Consider the following 15471-nt stretch of genomic DNA (forward strand, 5'->3'; position numbering starts at 1 on the left):
CCGGTTGTATGTCTGCTCTCAGCCACCACAGCAAGGAACCTTAACTCTATTCATTCATGTATCAGTTCATAATTTCTCTGAAAGCTCTTAATTCCGGCCAGTACGACACCTATGTCCAAATTTAATATGACCACAAAGGGTTAAAATGTTTAAAAAAGTACGTGTTTTCCTGCATTAACAGAATTCTGTTGACTTTCTGTAAGTTTCTTTTAAACAAATTCTGATTATTTACATATTTTTTCTTATTCTCCAAATAAAATATATGAAATCCGTGGTTAACAAACATAGCATTTAGGAATTTGTATGACCTCACAAGGCTTCTATTCTAATCATGGGAAAATAAAATTTTAGATCTTTACATATAAGAGAAACATAGTAAAACCATATTCATCTATCCTGTTTTATCAAAATCTAATCTCACTAAATGGAACACATAAATTGTAACGAGAATAATAAATCTGGTGGTGTCAATCTAAAAAGTTGAAGATTATACATATAGTAGAAATTAACAAAATGGGAAAGAAGATCCCCTACTACTCACCTTGCATTAAAATCATAAAAATGGGGGGAGGGGGACATAAAACAAGAAAAAAAATCTATTTCAGGCAACCAAAACTCATCTTTACAACTTTTCAGTCTTTAGGAAAAGAGCTACTAATGGACAAGCATACCACTCTTACTCATATTTGGAAAAGCAAATGGCAAATCTTTGCATGGAAGACAGTGAGGAAAAAGGTCACAAAAAACACTTAACCCACTGAGTTCAGTTCACATAGGTAAGTATGATAGCACTCTATTCTCTAAATAAAAGTATTATATAGTTTTCATATAAAGACCTTTGATTTCTAGAAATATATTCATAACCCTATTGAAACATTTCACTCTAAGAACTTTAAAACATACTTGTTAAATACGGCTATATAAATGAATTAGGTGATATGAACAGAAGTTACTTCAGCCCCATCCTGCTTAATTAAAAATAAATAAGCTCTGGGAGCACGTGAGATCTTGTTCCTTGGCATATGTCATCAGTTTGGCTCAAATAAACTTATAAAAATTCAAATAAATAACTAGCCAACTAAGTAAGTTCTAAAATGTGATGACGAATGAAGCCTTCATTTCCTTTATTAATACAATTTTCTCCTACCTTTGCACATTTTGAAAGCAGTGACTCATTGGACGATCCAGTAAGTGACAGCCAAACAATTGCTAAAAATTTCAGTTCCACAATACCTACCCCTTCTTGTTTAGTGAAGAGATTAAGGCAATCGCTCAAAGCTACACAGGTTTCTCTAGAAGCTTCAGAGACAACTTCAACTTTCTGAAGAAATGATGGAAGCATCTCTATAAAAAACACACAAATAAGTGGGATTTTAAGTAATCAGAGTAAACTATGACCACATATTTTTATAGCTACTAACTTCATGCTGTCTTCCAGCCACCTTAAAGCATACAATATTGTTAGATGGGCCAGGTACAGAAACCGGGGGACACTGACTCAGCAGGGCAGGAAGCCCCAGATGCCTAGCAAGAAAGAAAATAAGAACCTTGTCCCCAGGGCAATCTGTCTTCCCCTAGCATATGGCTGGTCAAGCGGTTTAGATCCCCTGAGCGGTTCCTCCCTAAAGATAACATCTAGGCCTCAGTTGTGTTTCAGCTCCAGGCCCAGAAAAGCAGCAAAACCAGACAAGTGACACAGTGACTGCCTCAGGACTAGCTGCACTGACTAATGCCCCTGCCCTGGCACCAACCAATCAGTGGAGACCACGACCCTGAAAAAGCACACCTGGGAAACTGATCCTTATTCCATTGAGACCCTCCCTCCCCTGAGATCTCCCCTAAGATTTCCACCTGCAAGAGAGAGATAAATAGGCTCAGGACAAAGGACCCAGTGCATGCTCCCCACCAGGGGAACACACCAGCACCATCTCCATCTCCAACCCCCCTCTACCCTCGGAGGGGACCCCAGGAGACTTGCAACCAGGGAGCGATGGGCAGCGGCAGCTCATCCCAGGCTTACCCCCTGTTCCTGTCTCCAAGGCCCCCTTCTTTCTCTGGCTTCTCAGGGAGCCAAAGCAGCCCAGCCCAGGCTCTCCTGTTGCTTCTTCTATGCCCTTCCTTGTTTCACTGTCCCAAGTATATTTTTGCTGCCATCATGGACCTCATACCCTTTGGTTCAGTGCTGTGTAGCCCTTCCCTTTGGATAGCCCCGTCCCCTTTTAATAAACTTGATTTTTCTTTATTGACCTGAGATGGCTATTTAGCCTGCCCTCGCACCACCGACCTTAACCTTTCAAGAATGATCCTTGGGCCTCATTAAGCACCTACTATATGCAGGGCACATAAATTGGTAAAAAAAAAAAAAAAAAAAAAAGGGATGAAGCCTTGTCCTAGAAAGGCCTATATCCTATAAGAGCCAAACTAAAAGCAAGTTTATAGAATAAATAATAATATAATGTTTAAGATAAGCAGCTGACAAGGAACAACAACACTAGCTGTAAAACATTAAAATTCCTTTCATGATATTTTATGCTAGTAATTTTATTCAAAAGCAAACTGCTAAAAAGAGACAAAAATAATTCTGTAGTTGACATGATGGACAACATATCTGAAGGTGGCACTGACTCAGCTTCCTCTAGTTCTTATTTGGATGTTTGGCATAAACAGGTCTTTTCACTCTCAAAAATGTGTCCCTGTAGAGTTTCAGTATCTTTTAGTGTGTCTGTCCCTGTAGTTTCTGTATTTTTTAGTGTACGTTTAAGATGGGAACAAAGAATTGGTAATACAGTTGGCCTTCCATATCCACAGGTTCCACACCCGAGAATTCAACCAACTGCAGATGGAAAAGATTCGGAAAAGAAATGTTACGTTGTTGCTGCGATATACTATCCTAGTTAAGCCTGTAAGTACAGGCTTTTTTCCTTCTCATTATTCCTTAAACAATACAGTATAACCATTTCCATAGCATTTATACTGTATTAGGTATTATAAGTATTCTAGAGATGATTTAAAGTATACAGGCGATGTGAAATATACAGGAGGCTGAGCGTAGGTTATCTGCAAACATTATGCCATTTTACATGAGGGACTTGAGCATCTGCAGATTTGGGTATCTGAGGAGGTACTGGAACCAGTCCCCCACAGATACAGAAAGGCTACTGAATCAATAATTTCCCAGGTGCCCTAAAAAAAAAAAAAAAAAAAATCTTAATCCATTTACCCATTACAAAAAAACAAAAAACAAAAACAAAAAACAAAAATGTTGGCAAGAAAAAGCTGCAAAATGCACACACATCGCTTAAAAAACAAGTAAAATGTCATATCCTTTCCAGACTAATGCAAGGGAAATGTACTTAGTTAAAATAGTTTTGGAATTTATGTTAATTATACATTAAGACCCTTTAAATGTCTCTCCTTCCATCAAATAGAAATCATAACATTAAGAAAGCTTTTCATCAAAAAATAACTTAAAAGGAGAAAGACAATTAAATCAGTGGCATCCTTTGTATTTCAAAGAGCCTTACTCAAAACGCTATTCTAAAAGGATGGTCAACAAGGCCATCAACAAAAGCAATCAAGTAAATCCGAATGCCAGCAAATTGCAATCACTTAGGCCATAAAACAGTGGGTCCCGTAAAGAAACAAAAAATTCCAGATGAGGAATAAAAAGAGCCAATAAAATCTACAAGAACTTGTAATGAATTACTTTCGGCCATATTTTCTAGGTGACAAAATTGTGAGTAATAGTCTTCAGTGTTTTTTATTTTCCAAATTTTCTACATAAACATGATTTATCTTAGCAAAGAAAAGTCCTTTTCTTGGAAAAATTATTTCTCAAAACTCCTACGGTGGAGGTGGGCAACCAAAAAGAAAAGGTCAGAGTGAATAAAGCTATAAACCACCTTTCATTCATATCTGATTATAAAGACCAAATGACATTTTATATTTTTCATCTTGCAGAATAGTTTCCTACAGTTAGCTACTCTTAATAGCACCCAAATGATAACTACTATATTCTAAAATAAATTTGACTTTACATACTTTATTTTCATTTTGAATCTTTGATACATTGTGAATATTTCTTCTGTACTTAGTTGCTAAATAGCAAATGAGAATACCATATGCTAGGTGCCAGCTGATTTAAATAGTGCCTCAACAGATGTCTCTCACAGAGCTGCAGACTGAGTACTAAGAGGAGATGTACAAGAAAAAACAGACTCAGCCTCTGCCTTCCATAAATGTTCTGGGTAATCTAGTAACTTTCCACTTCCATGGAACAAATGATAGGAAGATGGAAGCACGGTCATTCATGGATGTTATTTATTTTATTAAATGCCATCACATGCTTAATCATCTCCAATTCTGTCATGGTTTAGGTATTTCACACTTTAGATAAACATTGATTAGCATAAAACAAACATTAACTGTCAAAATAAATTTTTAAGAACACTCACAAGTTTTTTAAAATTTTCTTTATTGTTGCAAGTATTACAGGTGTCCCCCTTTTCTCCCCCACTGACACCCCCCCAACCCCAAGGCCTTCATCGCACTATTGTCTGTGTCCAAGGGTTATGCAAATATGCATATAAATTCTCTGGTTAATCTCTTCCCATCCCCCATCCCCCCTTCCCTCTGAGATTCATCAGAATCCTTACAAGTTTTTAAACAAAAGTGATTCTGCAAGGTTGTTTCAAAAGACATTCCAAGAAATACACATTAAGTTTTTATAAGAATTCATTATTGAGAGAGTATCAAATTCTTCTGTCCAAAACAGAGTCAAAAGTTACCTAATTTCTCTGGCAATCTTGTGTTTAAACAAGATTCTGAAATTAATGTTAACTTGCACAGTGGCCTGGTGTAAGAATGGACGGACTTTGCAGTGCAGGAGGGTGAGGCAGATCACACACACATGTGCCTTATATAATGATGCTTGCATATGGTCATACAAAGAGAAATAAACTTGCTAATAAGCTTCTTGAAAAGTTACCAACTGGGAATCCCTGCAACTGTTTTAGTCAGTTAATATTTAGAGACCAAACTGTAATGAACAAATGCAAAATGGCCAGTGTGTTACCATAATGGCCTACTCTAAAAATTGGACACCTAATTTTGAGAAAAAAATGTTATTTTTTATAATAAAATTATTTTTGAACTCAGGAAAGATGCCAGAATATCATGTAAAAAGCTTATCTTCAAAAGACATAAAAAGCTCCCAGTCTGTCATTTTCATGATCACTATATAATTTTTATTTGGGTAAGCTTTTAAACTATTAAGGAAATACTTGTTTCTTGTTATGTTAATAAACTAAACCCTAACACAGATCACTTCCATTGTTCTTCTAATATAGAAAAAGTCTACAGCCTAACATTTAAGGCTCTTCACAAGCTCAGTCAGTTTCAGCAGACTGTTTTCCTGTAAATATTTGTTTTCCTAGAAATAGTCTTCTATCTTACTGCCTCCAAACCTTTGTTCAAGATGTTTCCTCTTCCCTGAATACTGGAAATAATAATTATTCATTTTTGAAAGTCCTCCCGCTGAACAGCATCTCTCCAACTACACCCTGGAATATTCCACAGAGGAAATAGAGGAACATAAAACTGGAGGCAGTGTGGCCAGACAAGAAGTTGTTACTGTAGCTTACAGGAAAAACAGCTGTGGCCTATTTTAGCACCGGTAGGGGATACAGAGAAGGGCACAACTAGAGATACATCAGAGAGAGAAGAGGTACAGTAGAAAGAAATTGTGTGAATTAGCGATCAGTCTTTAAAATGAGTAATGCCAGAAAGAACATCAGGACAAGAGGAGAAAAAACACTGGCAGGAAAAATGAAGAGAATTTCTGTGTTTTGAGCTGGAGACTTCTGCTCTCATCAATCCCACCCTCCCCCCTTCAACGTCTGGCTAGGAGGACCATGAGGGTTTGCCCACCACCTCCACTGCAGGAGCCCAGCTGATGTGATTGTTCTCAACGTCTGCCTTTCACTGTCCATCTAGGTACATATCTGTAAACTTTTTTAGTTCATAGACCAAACTGTAGGGTTAAATATAGAATTCTCGATTTGTTCTAGACTCCTTATTGGTTAAGAGCAGACTTTGGAGTCAGGCTGCCTAGAAAAGAACCCTAACTTAAGTTTTTACTGGCTGTGTGACCTTAGGCAATTTACCTAAGCTCTCTATGCCTCAGTTAGTTTATCTGTAAAATGGACACAACAGTTATATGTGCTGTATAGGGTAGTTACAAGGAATTAATATATATAAAGTACACAGAACAATGCACACAAGGCTATTACGTGTTTGCTATTATTCTATATAAAAAAAATTTTGGATTATTGATATGTTTCATATTAGAGAATGGGACACTTGTGGCACCTGGTAGGCTAAGTTGATAGGGAATCATCCCTCCAACCCCCACCATAAAGATGCTGAATAAGCCTGGCCGGGCGTGGCTCAGCAGTTGAGCATCGACCTAGGATCCAGGAGATCGGGGTTCAATTCTTGGTCAGGGCACATGCCCAGGTTGCGGGCTCGATCCCCAGTAGGGGGCGTGCAGGAGGCAGCCCATCAATGACTCTCTCATCATTGATGTTTCTATCTCTCTCTCTCCCTTCCTCTCTCTGAAATTAGTAAAAATATATTTAAAAAAAAAAAAAAAAGATGCTGAATAAAATAATACACAGCAGAGTTTGAAGGAACAAATTCCCAGATATGCTAGAAAACAAAGAAAAAGTCAAACCTGATAAAACGAGCCTAAGCCAGTGGAGCCTGGGTGGGGAAGGCCAAGGACAGAGGTGGATGTCACAGACCCCAGGGATTGAGCTTTCACACCTACCTGAGAGGAGGAGACATGGCTCTGCTCTCACAGAGCAACCGGGCAAGGCCTTGTGTAGGGCTAGACCCCCCCAGGCGAAAAATGAAAAAACTGCCCTTGGGCTCAGGGAAGCAGTGGAAAAGGGTGCTTTCTGCCTATTCTCTGGGTGGGAATCATGAGAAAGAAGAACCCCTAGCTTGAGCCACACCTAAGTATGAAATCCAGTTTTAAAACTATTAGCCCAGACCACAAGAACCTTCACAACTCTAACAGAAACAGAGACAAAACTACTCTGTAGGGACACTTCTCTAGTCCAGGAGGCAGAAAAAAACAAGCACCCCTGAAGATGCGCTCTCAATAAGAAGTTACATAATCCACTGTGAGGAGAACAGTCCACCCCAGGGACACTTAGCAGACAAACAACAGAATTAGCTCCACAACTACTTGAGACATAAAAGCATTCCAAGAAAAGGGCTTTAAATGTCTATGTTTAAAATAGTCTAGGTAAATTTAGATATACATGTTATTTGGGGGAGAAAAAAGTCCCTATAGGAAAAGTAAAAATTTTAAAATCCACCACCTAGAATTTCTAGAATTATAAAGTCACAAAAATTAGAAAGTCAAGGATTAAATAGAAAAATAAATCCAACTGAGAAAAAAACTAATACTAGAAAACAGATCTAGGAAATTACTCAGAATGTAACACAGAAAAATAGAAATGAGAAACGAAGAGGTGGGAGGTAAAATAAGGTTCAACACATGTCCATGAGAAGTTCTGGCAGAAGAGAATGGAAGGAATGAAGCAGCAATATTTGAAGGGACAGATAAGGGGTAAGAACTGTTAGACGGGCCGGGTACAGAGACTCACCAGGGCTGGAAGCCCCACATGCCTAGCAAGGGGTGAAACTAGGAAAACAAGAACCTCGTCCCCAGGGTAACCTATCCTCCCCTAGCAGGAGGTTCAGACCCCCTGAGAGTTCCCTCCCTAAAGATAACATCTAGACCTCAGCTGTATTTCAGCTCCAGGTCCAGAAAAGCAGCAAAACCAGACAAGTGGCTGCCTCAGGACCAGCTACAATAACTAATGACCCCCTGCCCTGGCACTGACCAATCAGTGGAGACCACAACCCTGAAAGAGCTCACCTGGAAAGCTGATGCATATTCTATTGAGACCCTCCCCTGAGACCTCCCCTCAGATTCCCACCTGCAAGAAAGAGATAAATACACTCAGGACAAAGGACCCAGTGCTCCTTACCCACCAGGAGAGCACACCAGTGCCATCTCTGTTTCCCTTCTTCCCTCTGAGGGGACCCCACGAGGCTTGCAACGAGGGGAGCAATGGGCAGCGGCAGCTCATCCCAGACTTACCCCCTGAACCTGTCTCCAAGGCCCCTTCCCTCTCTGGCTTCCCAGTGAGCCAGGGCAGCCCAGCCTAGGTTCTCCTGTCGCTCCTTCTATGCTCTTTCTTGTTTCACTGTCCCAAGTATATTTTTCTGCCATCATGGACCCAATACCCTTTGACTCAGTGCTGGAAAAACCAGGTTTGTGAATGGGCTATAAAAACCCTTAAATTCCAGGATAAAAGAGTTTGCATTTCATTCCATCATTTCAAGGACCCAGAAAAGATTTTGTCAACAGAAAAAAAGTATGATCAAAAAAGCACCTTTCTAAAATTAATTTGGCAAGCAATAAAGCAGCATTGCACAGAATTTGAATTGGAAGAGTTCCTGAAAGTCTTCTGATTCAATTCCCTTTAAGGATGGAAGGCAGGGAGAGTAAAGGGCAGGCTGCTGCAGTCATCAGGGTTTGAGGTGATAAAGAGCTGAACTACAATGGTAGAAGTCTGAAGAAGAGAGAAGGGAAGTGAATCTTAAAGTTCAAACAATTTTGTACTAAAATATTAGACAATTTCAACCAAAAGATCTGGACTCTGTCCACAAACATTTTAGTTTTTCATCGTGAGACATCATTGGCAAACTATGCAGACAGTCTGGAACAGGATGTGTACCTATCAGCTCCCTTTAATAAGACACATGGTGCATGATAACTCTGTATAATCCCTTGGCATTAAGAACAACTCCATTACCTTCAACTCTTCCAATTCCATTCATGAAATCATCTTAATCCTATTTACTTACTATTTGTATAAGCTGTAGTTTTATTTATATACACCAACCTTTCAGGAAATGGCGTTTATAATTGTTGTTTATAACTTAATACAAGTTGATTGAATTTTATTATAGAGCTATGAAATAGGGTTGTGAGATCATAGTCAAACATCTCAAAATTCCCAGATGGCAATGTCCAAAATGAAATATCTCTTTTGTGGTAATGAATGTTATGCATATCTCTAAGAGCACAAATGATTCACACCATCATTATGAGTGACATGCATAGAGACAAACTGAACCAAGAGATTTGACTCAAGGTTTAAAAAACAAAACAAAACTTAAATTGTAGTTCTAATTTTTTTCTTTGGTGCAAGTTAAGGGAATTAATCTTTATATTTCATCTCACTCTGGTTCTACATCTTTTAAATGTTGTATCTCCTTACTTTTGATGGTTCTTGGTAAAGATGATATTTTAAGAGCCCATTAATGGTCTTAGTTTGTGTACATACTAAAACCACTGTGTGATACGCTTCACATAGGTGAATCTTAGGCTATGTGGATTATAGCTAATGAAGCTGTTATTTTAAAAGTCCATTGAGGATGAAAAGTACTAAGTAACACAATATTCTAGCCTACAATTAATAACCAGAATGACCTAACTGCTGTCCTTCCCACAGCTATCACTGCTGATATAAATAAACTGTCTGTTAAACTGAAATAAAGGGATGCTGGAGGTACATCTGGACAGATAGAGAATATTTATGCTCAGTTACTCTAATATTAACATTTCTTCACATTCTCTGGGCACATATAAACTGAACCTAGGACTTCCCTGAGGGAAACTAGTTCATGATTAAAATTGAGAGTTAATAATAAACTCATAGACTACTAAATCAATTATATTTTAGTGAAATTATTTATAAAGACATCACAGTTATTCTGTGGAGCAATTTTTTAATTTACAAAGTAATAATGATATTTTTCAATACTTAATTTTTGTATTGGATTTTATATTGCATTTTATATTGAACTGTATTTTGGTTTTTGAACTATTTATAGTAAACTCATAATAACTAATGGAAAGGGAAGACATAAAAAGTTGAATGGTAGATTAATCATTAGCTAAATAAGTTTGTGTATATATTCATAGAGTCATAAAAAGTCAAGACCTGGAAACAACCAACCCCTTCATTCACAGATGAGGAAACTGAGGCTCAGAAGCTAGATGCACTGTTCAAAGTAACAGCTAGTAGGTGGCAGAGCAAGGATTCAAACCCAAGACAGTTTGACTCCAAATTCCAAGTCTCTAAGATTCACAAGCGGGATTCTTATTACACAGACAAAATGCATTTACATCCCCAAAATATCAGCTTTGACTTTTTTCTTAAAATAGACATTTTAATCTATAAAGCAAGCCTACTCCATAAGTAGCCCTTATAAAATTTCAAAAAAGTTTTATCAAATGGAGTGAATTCAAAACCAGAGATTATCTAAAGTATATAATCAAAACTACAAAGGTGAACATCTAATGATAATGTGTTGTGTTAAAGAGTAGTGGGGTGTGCGGGTTTTTTGTAGTATTTATCTTTTTTTATTACCTTTAGCCATGTCGCACTCCTTAATCATTTTGAGAAAGCTGGAAATTTCCCTATCTAGTCTTTGTTGGCATGTTTGTGCTTTCTGGAAAAGAAAAAGAAAACACACAAAAAAGACAAAGTTAAAACAAACTAATATGAGATTTTTATATTATAGATGATCTAATACGCTATCAAAACTTTTAGCTCATAGATTGATACACTATAATAATTAAGATATATTCCTAACAGAGAAAATGGTGAGAGAAAATTTCCTTTAAAATTGAATATAACATTTTGCTAATAACATACAGATTAATATAAATAAATATTTCTAAGTTCTAAATATATTCAATATCTGTTGTACAGATACCATACAACTGTGTTAACTACTCCTCATAGCAATACACCATATATATCTGAAGAGTTAGATTTCTCTGATTTATTAACACTTTTAATTGGCTTAATTCATCGAGAAATTCTAAAATACATTCCCTAATGTATTTTTTTAAACTATTTTAAAAATCCAGATGGTGCTAACATTTAGAAATCAAAAGCTGATTTCCACTCAGCAATCTAACTGCACACAGCCTCCACAAAATGAGACAAATAAGGACATTTTCTTAGTAAGAAAAAGCTTATGAAAATGAGGCGAAGTCAATTACAGAAAGCCTCCTTCCTTGTAATTTGAAATTTCTCCATATTTAGATCCCTAAAAGCAAAGCATACTGAGTGTCATGGCGTAAGCTGTACCCCACCCCATCTTAGTATATATTTGGAAGTTCAAAATGAAAAATCAGATAAATCCATTTATTATAATAACAATTTAACTTTAGAGTTAATTCTATTTATAGTTTCCCCTTCAAAAGGTGGAAGAATAAGTAAGAAATCTGTCATTGTAAAGTTGATTGGTTATGGCAATAAAATATAGTCACTGTGCCCCGGCCGGTGTGAGTCAGTGTTAGTGTCGGCCCGCACACCACACCGAAGGGGTGCCGGCCGAGGGCACGGACCTGGGGGGGCTCACTGCCACCCCGCTCAGGGCGAGCGCAGGAAGCAACCAGTCAATGCGTCTCTCTCGCATCAATGTTTCTCTCTCTCTCTCTCTCACCCCCTCCCTCCCTTCCTTTTGCTCTTTCTGAAAAGCAATGGAAAAAATATCCTCAGGTGAGGATTAACCAACAAAATGTATTCCAAGAACCGTGGCCTTACTGACATTAGACTCGCACTGCTGCAGGCAGTCTGTCTCCCCTCCTTTCCTTCCTAATCTCCGCTCGCCCCTCACTAAACATTTGTGACCCCCCATCAGGGCTATGCGCCCAGGTGACACAGGTAAGCACCCTTTTCTCCTCTTTCACCCTATAAATTTTTTAGTGCTTATGACGCTCAGCTCAACCAGAGGAGAATTAGTCATGGTACCACATTAGTGACAGGCAGTGTTGTCTTGAAAGTCTACGTTAGTCTGTTTTGAGAGCTCTAAGGACACAAAAGTCTAATTCACTTTTTTCTGAGAGCTCGAATACCTACGCCATGCCATTAAAAACCCCTCTGAAAGTGAAATGGTTTGCTGGGTGCTTTTTTGGACACGGTGTGAATACACGTTGAAGGGAGGAGACAGGTCGATCTGGGGGCACTGAGAACATGCGCTGTAACCAAATGTAACACTCATAACTTATTCATACAAATTCATCATTTTCTCTCCATACATATTTAATAGTCCTGCCCATGCACAAGTCAACACTACTGTTTTCCTTTTTGTGGTGATAGCTAGATGGATAAAAGGAAGAACTGGCTTCATGGACAGACTGCTAATCTCTAACAAACATGATAGTTCCTGAGGTAATGATTACAGACAAGAAACTCTCCATAGCATCGTCCTCGAACACCTGAATCACTTCCATCTTCCCTTAGCATATCTATCTGACACTAAAGAAAGTTGCCTTCATTGATGATTTACTAGTTTTAAAAGGTCCGTAATAGGTCAGCTGGACAAGGTTCAATATTCACATACTATTTTATAGGTGGGTACAAGATGAGTCTGGTTATGAACAACTAGTGCCATTTAATTGACATTAAAAAGAACAGAAAGAGGTACAATAAAACATAACATTCTCCAATTTGCTCTAATTTCCTCTTAGCAGCTATCGGTTATATTATAAAAACCTAAAAATCCATTTATGAAGGTTAATGCTTATGAGTTCTTTGCAGAGCCCAGCATGGAGTCTCATTCTCGACTTCTATGCCATTAAACTTATGGTGAATTAAGGGGCTGCTTTTAGGTTTTAATTTTTATTTATTCTACATAAATGGGATCCCACAAAGAGCAATGTTCTAATACCCAAAGTGTGACAGCATTTTAAAACCACGTTTTCCGGGCACAGGGCACAAGAACAGCATTATACCCACAGACACAGGGCCCAGAGGCCCCCCGGTGAGCAGCTGAGCCACACCCACAACCCAGATCTCCTGCTCCTACCTCTGTCCACCCAGATGTCAGCTGCTGGCTTTGTTTGACTTAAATTGATGTTAAACTACTTTATGAGCCCTGTCCTATGGAACAGCTTTAAAATGTGTATCAAGGCGGTGGGCATCTAGGGAGGAGCAGGCAGAGTAGGAGAATGGTCATTCTTTCCAGGCTATTTGCTACGGACAATTCACATTTGGTTAATTAAAAACAGAAGCAGACTGCCTGCTACTCAGCCATCAAAAGCAACAATACTGATACACAGTGAGTGAAAGAAGATAGGCACCAAAGAGCACATACAGTGTGATCCCAGTGACTTGAAATTCTAGAACAGGTAAAACTGACAATGCCTGTAACAACAGAAAGAACATCAGCGGCCGAGGGCAGGGTCTGGCCAGGGGCACAAGGGACTCTGTGAGGGAGAAAAATGTTCTGCATCTTGACAGGAGTGGTTGTCACATTCGTCAAAACACATCAAACTGAAGATGTAAAATGCATTCAGTTTATTGTATAAAAACTGTACCTCGATATATTAATGTAAACTTTTAACTAAGTAGATTGTAGACCTCTGATAACGTTCCTCTTTGTAGAAAACAGCCAGTATTGGGAGTACTGGTAACCCGTACTCATCTCCAAATCTTCCTAACTAGCCAAACCCACCTCAAGGACCCCACACCACATCTTCCCTCAATCTAAGTCATCCATACACATCTATTCTTTCTGGTACCTGGTGATTATAATGGTGCTGCTCTGTAATCTTCATGTTTTATTTAGGAATAGGTATTTACATAAAGTAAAAACAAAACAAAACATGAATATAGAGGCAGGCAGTTCTTCCTCACATACCTATCAGCCCTAGAGACCCCGTTTTCCCCCCTTTCCCAGCCTCAAAGCAAAAACTGCTAATAATTTTTCATCTTCCCAGGGATGTTCTATGCATACACTAATTTGTGTGTGTACATCCCTACTCTTTCTCTCTCAGGTAACAGCATATTAGATACAGCATTTTATACCTTGTCTTTTTCACTAAACAATAAATCTTACATATGTATCTATAACTGCCTCATTCTTGCATGGACATACCAATCTTTATCAGCTCTGTGTTGATGTATATTCATCTTTCTGCACATTCATTTTAATTAGGAATCATTCTTAAATCGGGAAAGTCTCATTTGGTAAAAATTTAGCATCATCGGCTCCTTACTTCTTATAACAAGGAATTCTGATCCTGTAGAATTCAAGATATCTCCAAAAAATAAAACCCCCACTGTGCTAGAACCATCCCAAATCTAAGAGCACAGCCCAGTTGTGTCCAATAGAATTTTCTACAATGATGGAAACACTTGTATCTGCAGTGCCCAGGCTGGCAGCCGAGTGTGACTGATAAGCACTTAAATGTGGCCAGTTAAAATGAGGAACTGAATTTTTAATTTGATTCTAATTTATTTAAACGTAAATAGCCAGATACATCTAGTAACTGTTGTACAGTTTTATACCAATAACTGTGTTTAAATTTCTTTTCCAATTTTTATTTCTGGGATATTTTCAAGTTGCCACAAAGCCAATATTTCCATGACTTATCTAAGTTACTGCTTTGAGGTTAGGCCCACAGGGAGAGAAGTATAAGACAAGTCATAGATGTAACTTTTGCAAAGTTCACTGATCTGAACATTATGTTTATGGTTGACGCATTACACATTAGGCTTTGAAGCGGAAGTAGTACTTGTAAAGCCACTGTCAATAAATTCTGGGGAATGTCTTCGATGCAACATGAAAGAGCTCAAATTCTTTCATATTCAATCATAAATTAAGACTAGGGATCAAAAGACTCAAAAGCTCTTTCTTCTTTAAATTTATAGGCCCTTAAGAAAACTCCTTAGGCATTAGCAAACAATTTCATTAAAGTTGTTGATTTAGAAACACTCAAGCCCTACAAGTATTTCACTTCATTAAAAAAATAATTCAATTTAGTAGGCAAATTCACATGCCTACTGACACAATTATTTGGATCAAAACTCATCATCCTTCCTTAATTACAATTCTTCCAACCCAAATCTCACTTAAAAGGTACAGCCAAAATATTTATGCCAAGAAAAAAATACCTACTTCATTTCAATTAAATACATATGCTGCTATTTCTATATGGATAAGGCATTGCTGTCACTTGAGACCAGGGCCTCTCCATTACTAATGCTTTACCTTACCTCTAATCAATGAAGTTTACAGATTACAAGTGGTTTTAAATAAAACTACTGGCCAGGAAATGTATCACTATGGTTGCATTATTTAAACTCTGCAATATGCAGTGAAGTCATAAAGGGCAGCAAGTCAAGTAGCCGATGCTCCCCCTACTGGTGGCAGTTTACAAACAGAATTACAATCTCATTACAGCAATGTAAAATTTTAACAAAAAAAAGGTACATATAGGCACATGCCCACATCCTTAAAGGATAGCGACATTTGATAGTATTACCATAACAGACATTATAAATAGAAATAGAAATAGAATATTAT

General features: G+C 37.9%; 1 protein-coding gene across 2 annotated transcripts in view; it reads right to left on the bottom strand.

Annotated features, from left to right (window-relative positions):
- The window catches only part of OSBPL1A (oxysterol binding protein like 1A), a 166322-nt gene that overhangs the window by 101151 nt on the left and 49700 nt on the right, over positions 1 to 15471 (bottom strand). For both annotated transcript variants that reach the window (XM_016195907.2, XM_016195908.2), the window contains 2 exons: positions 10518 to 10599; positions 1238 to 1344 (listed from right to left, as the gene is read on the bottom strand). In XM_016195907.2, coding sequence (XP_016051393.2) covers positions 1238 to 1344; positions 10518 to 10599 — 189 coding nt within the window. The remainder of the gene's footprint in view (positions 1 to 1237; positions 1345 to 10517; positions 10600 to 15471) is intronic.

The sequence above is a fragment of the Miniopterus natalensis genome, chromosome 7 (assembly GCF_054644295.1).
Source record: "Miniopterus natalensis isolate mMinNat1 chromosome 7, mMinNat1.hap1, whole genome shotgun sequence".
Classification (NCBI taxonomy): Eukaryota; Metazoa; Chordata; class Mammalia; order Chiroptera; family Miniopteridae; genus Miniopterus; species Miniopterus natalensis.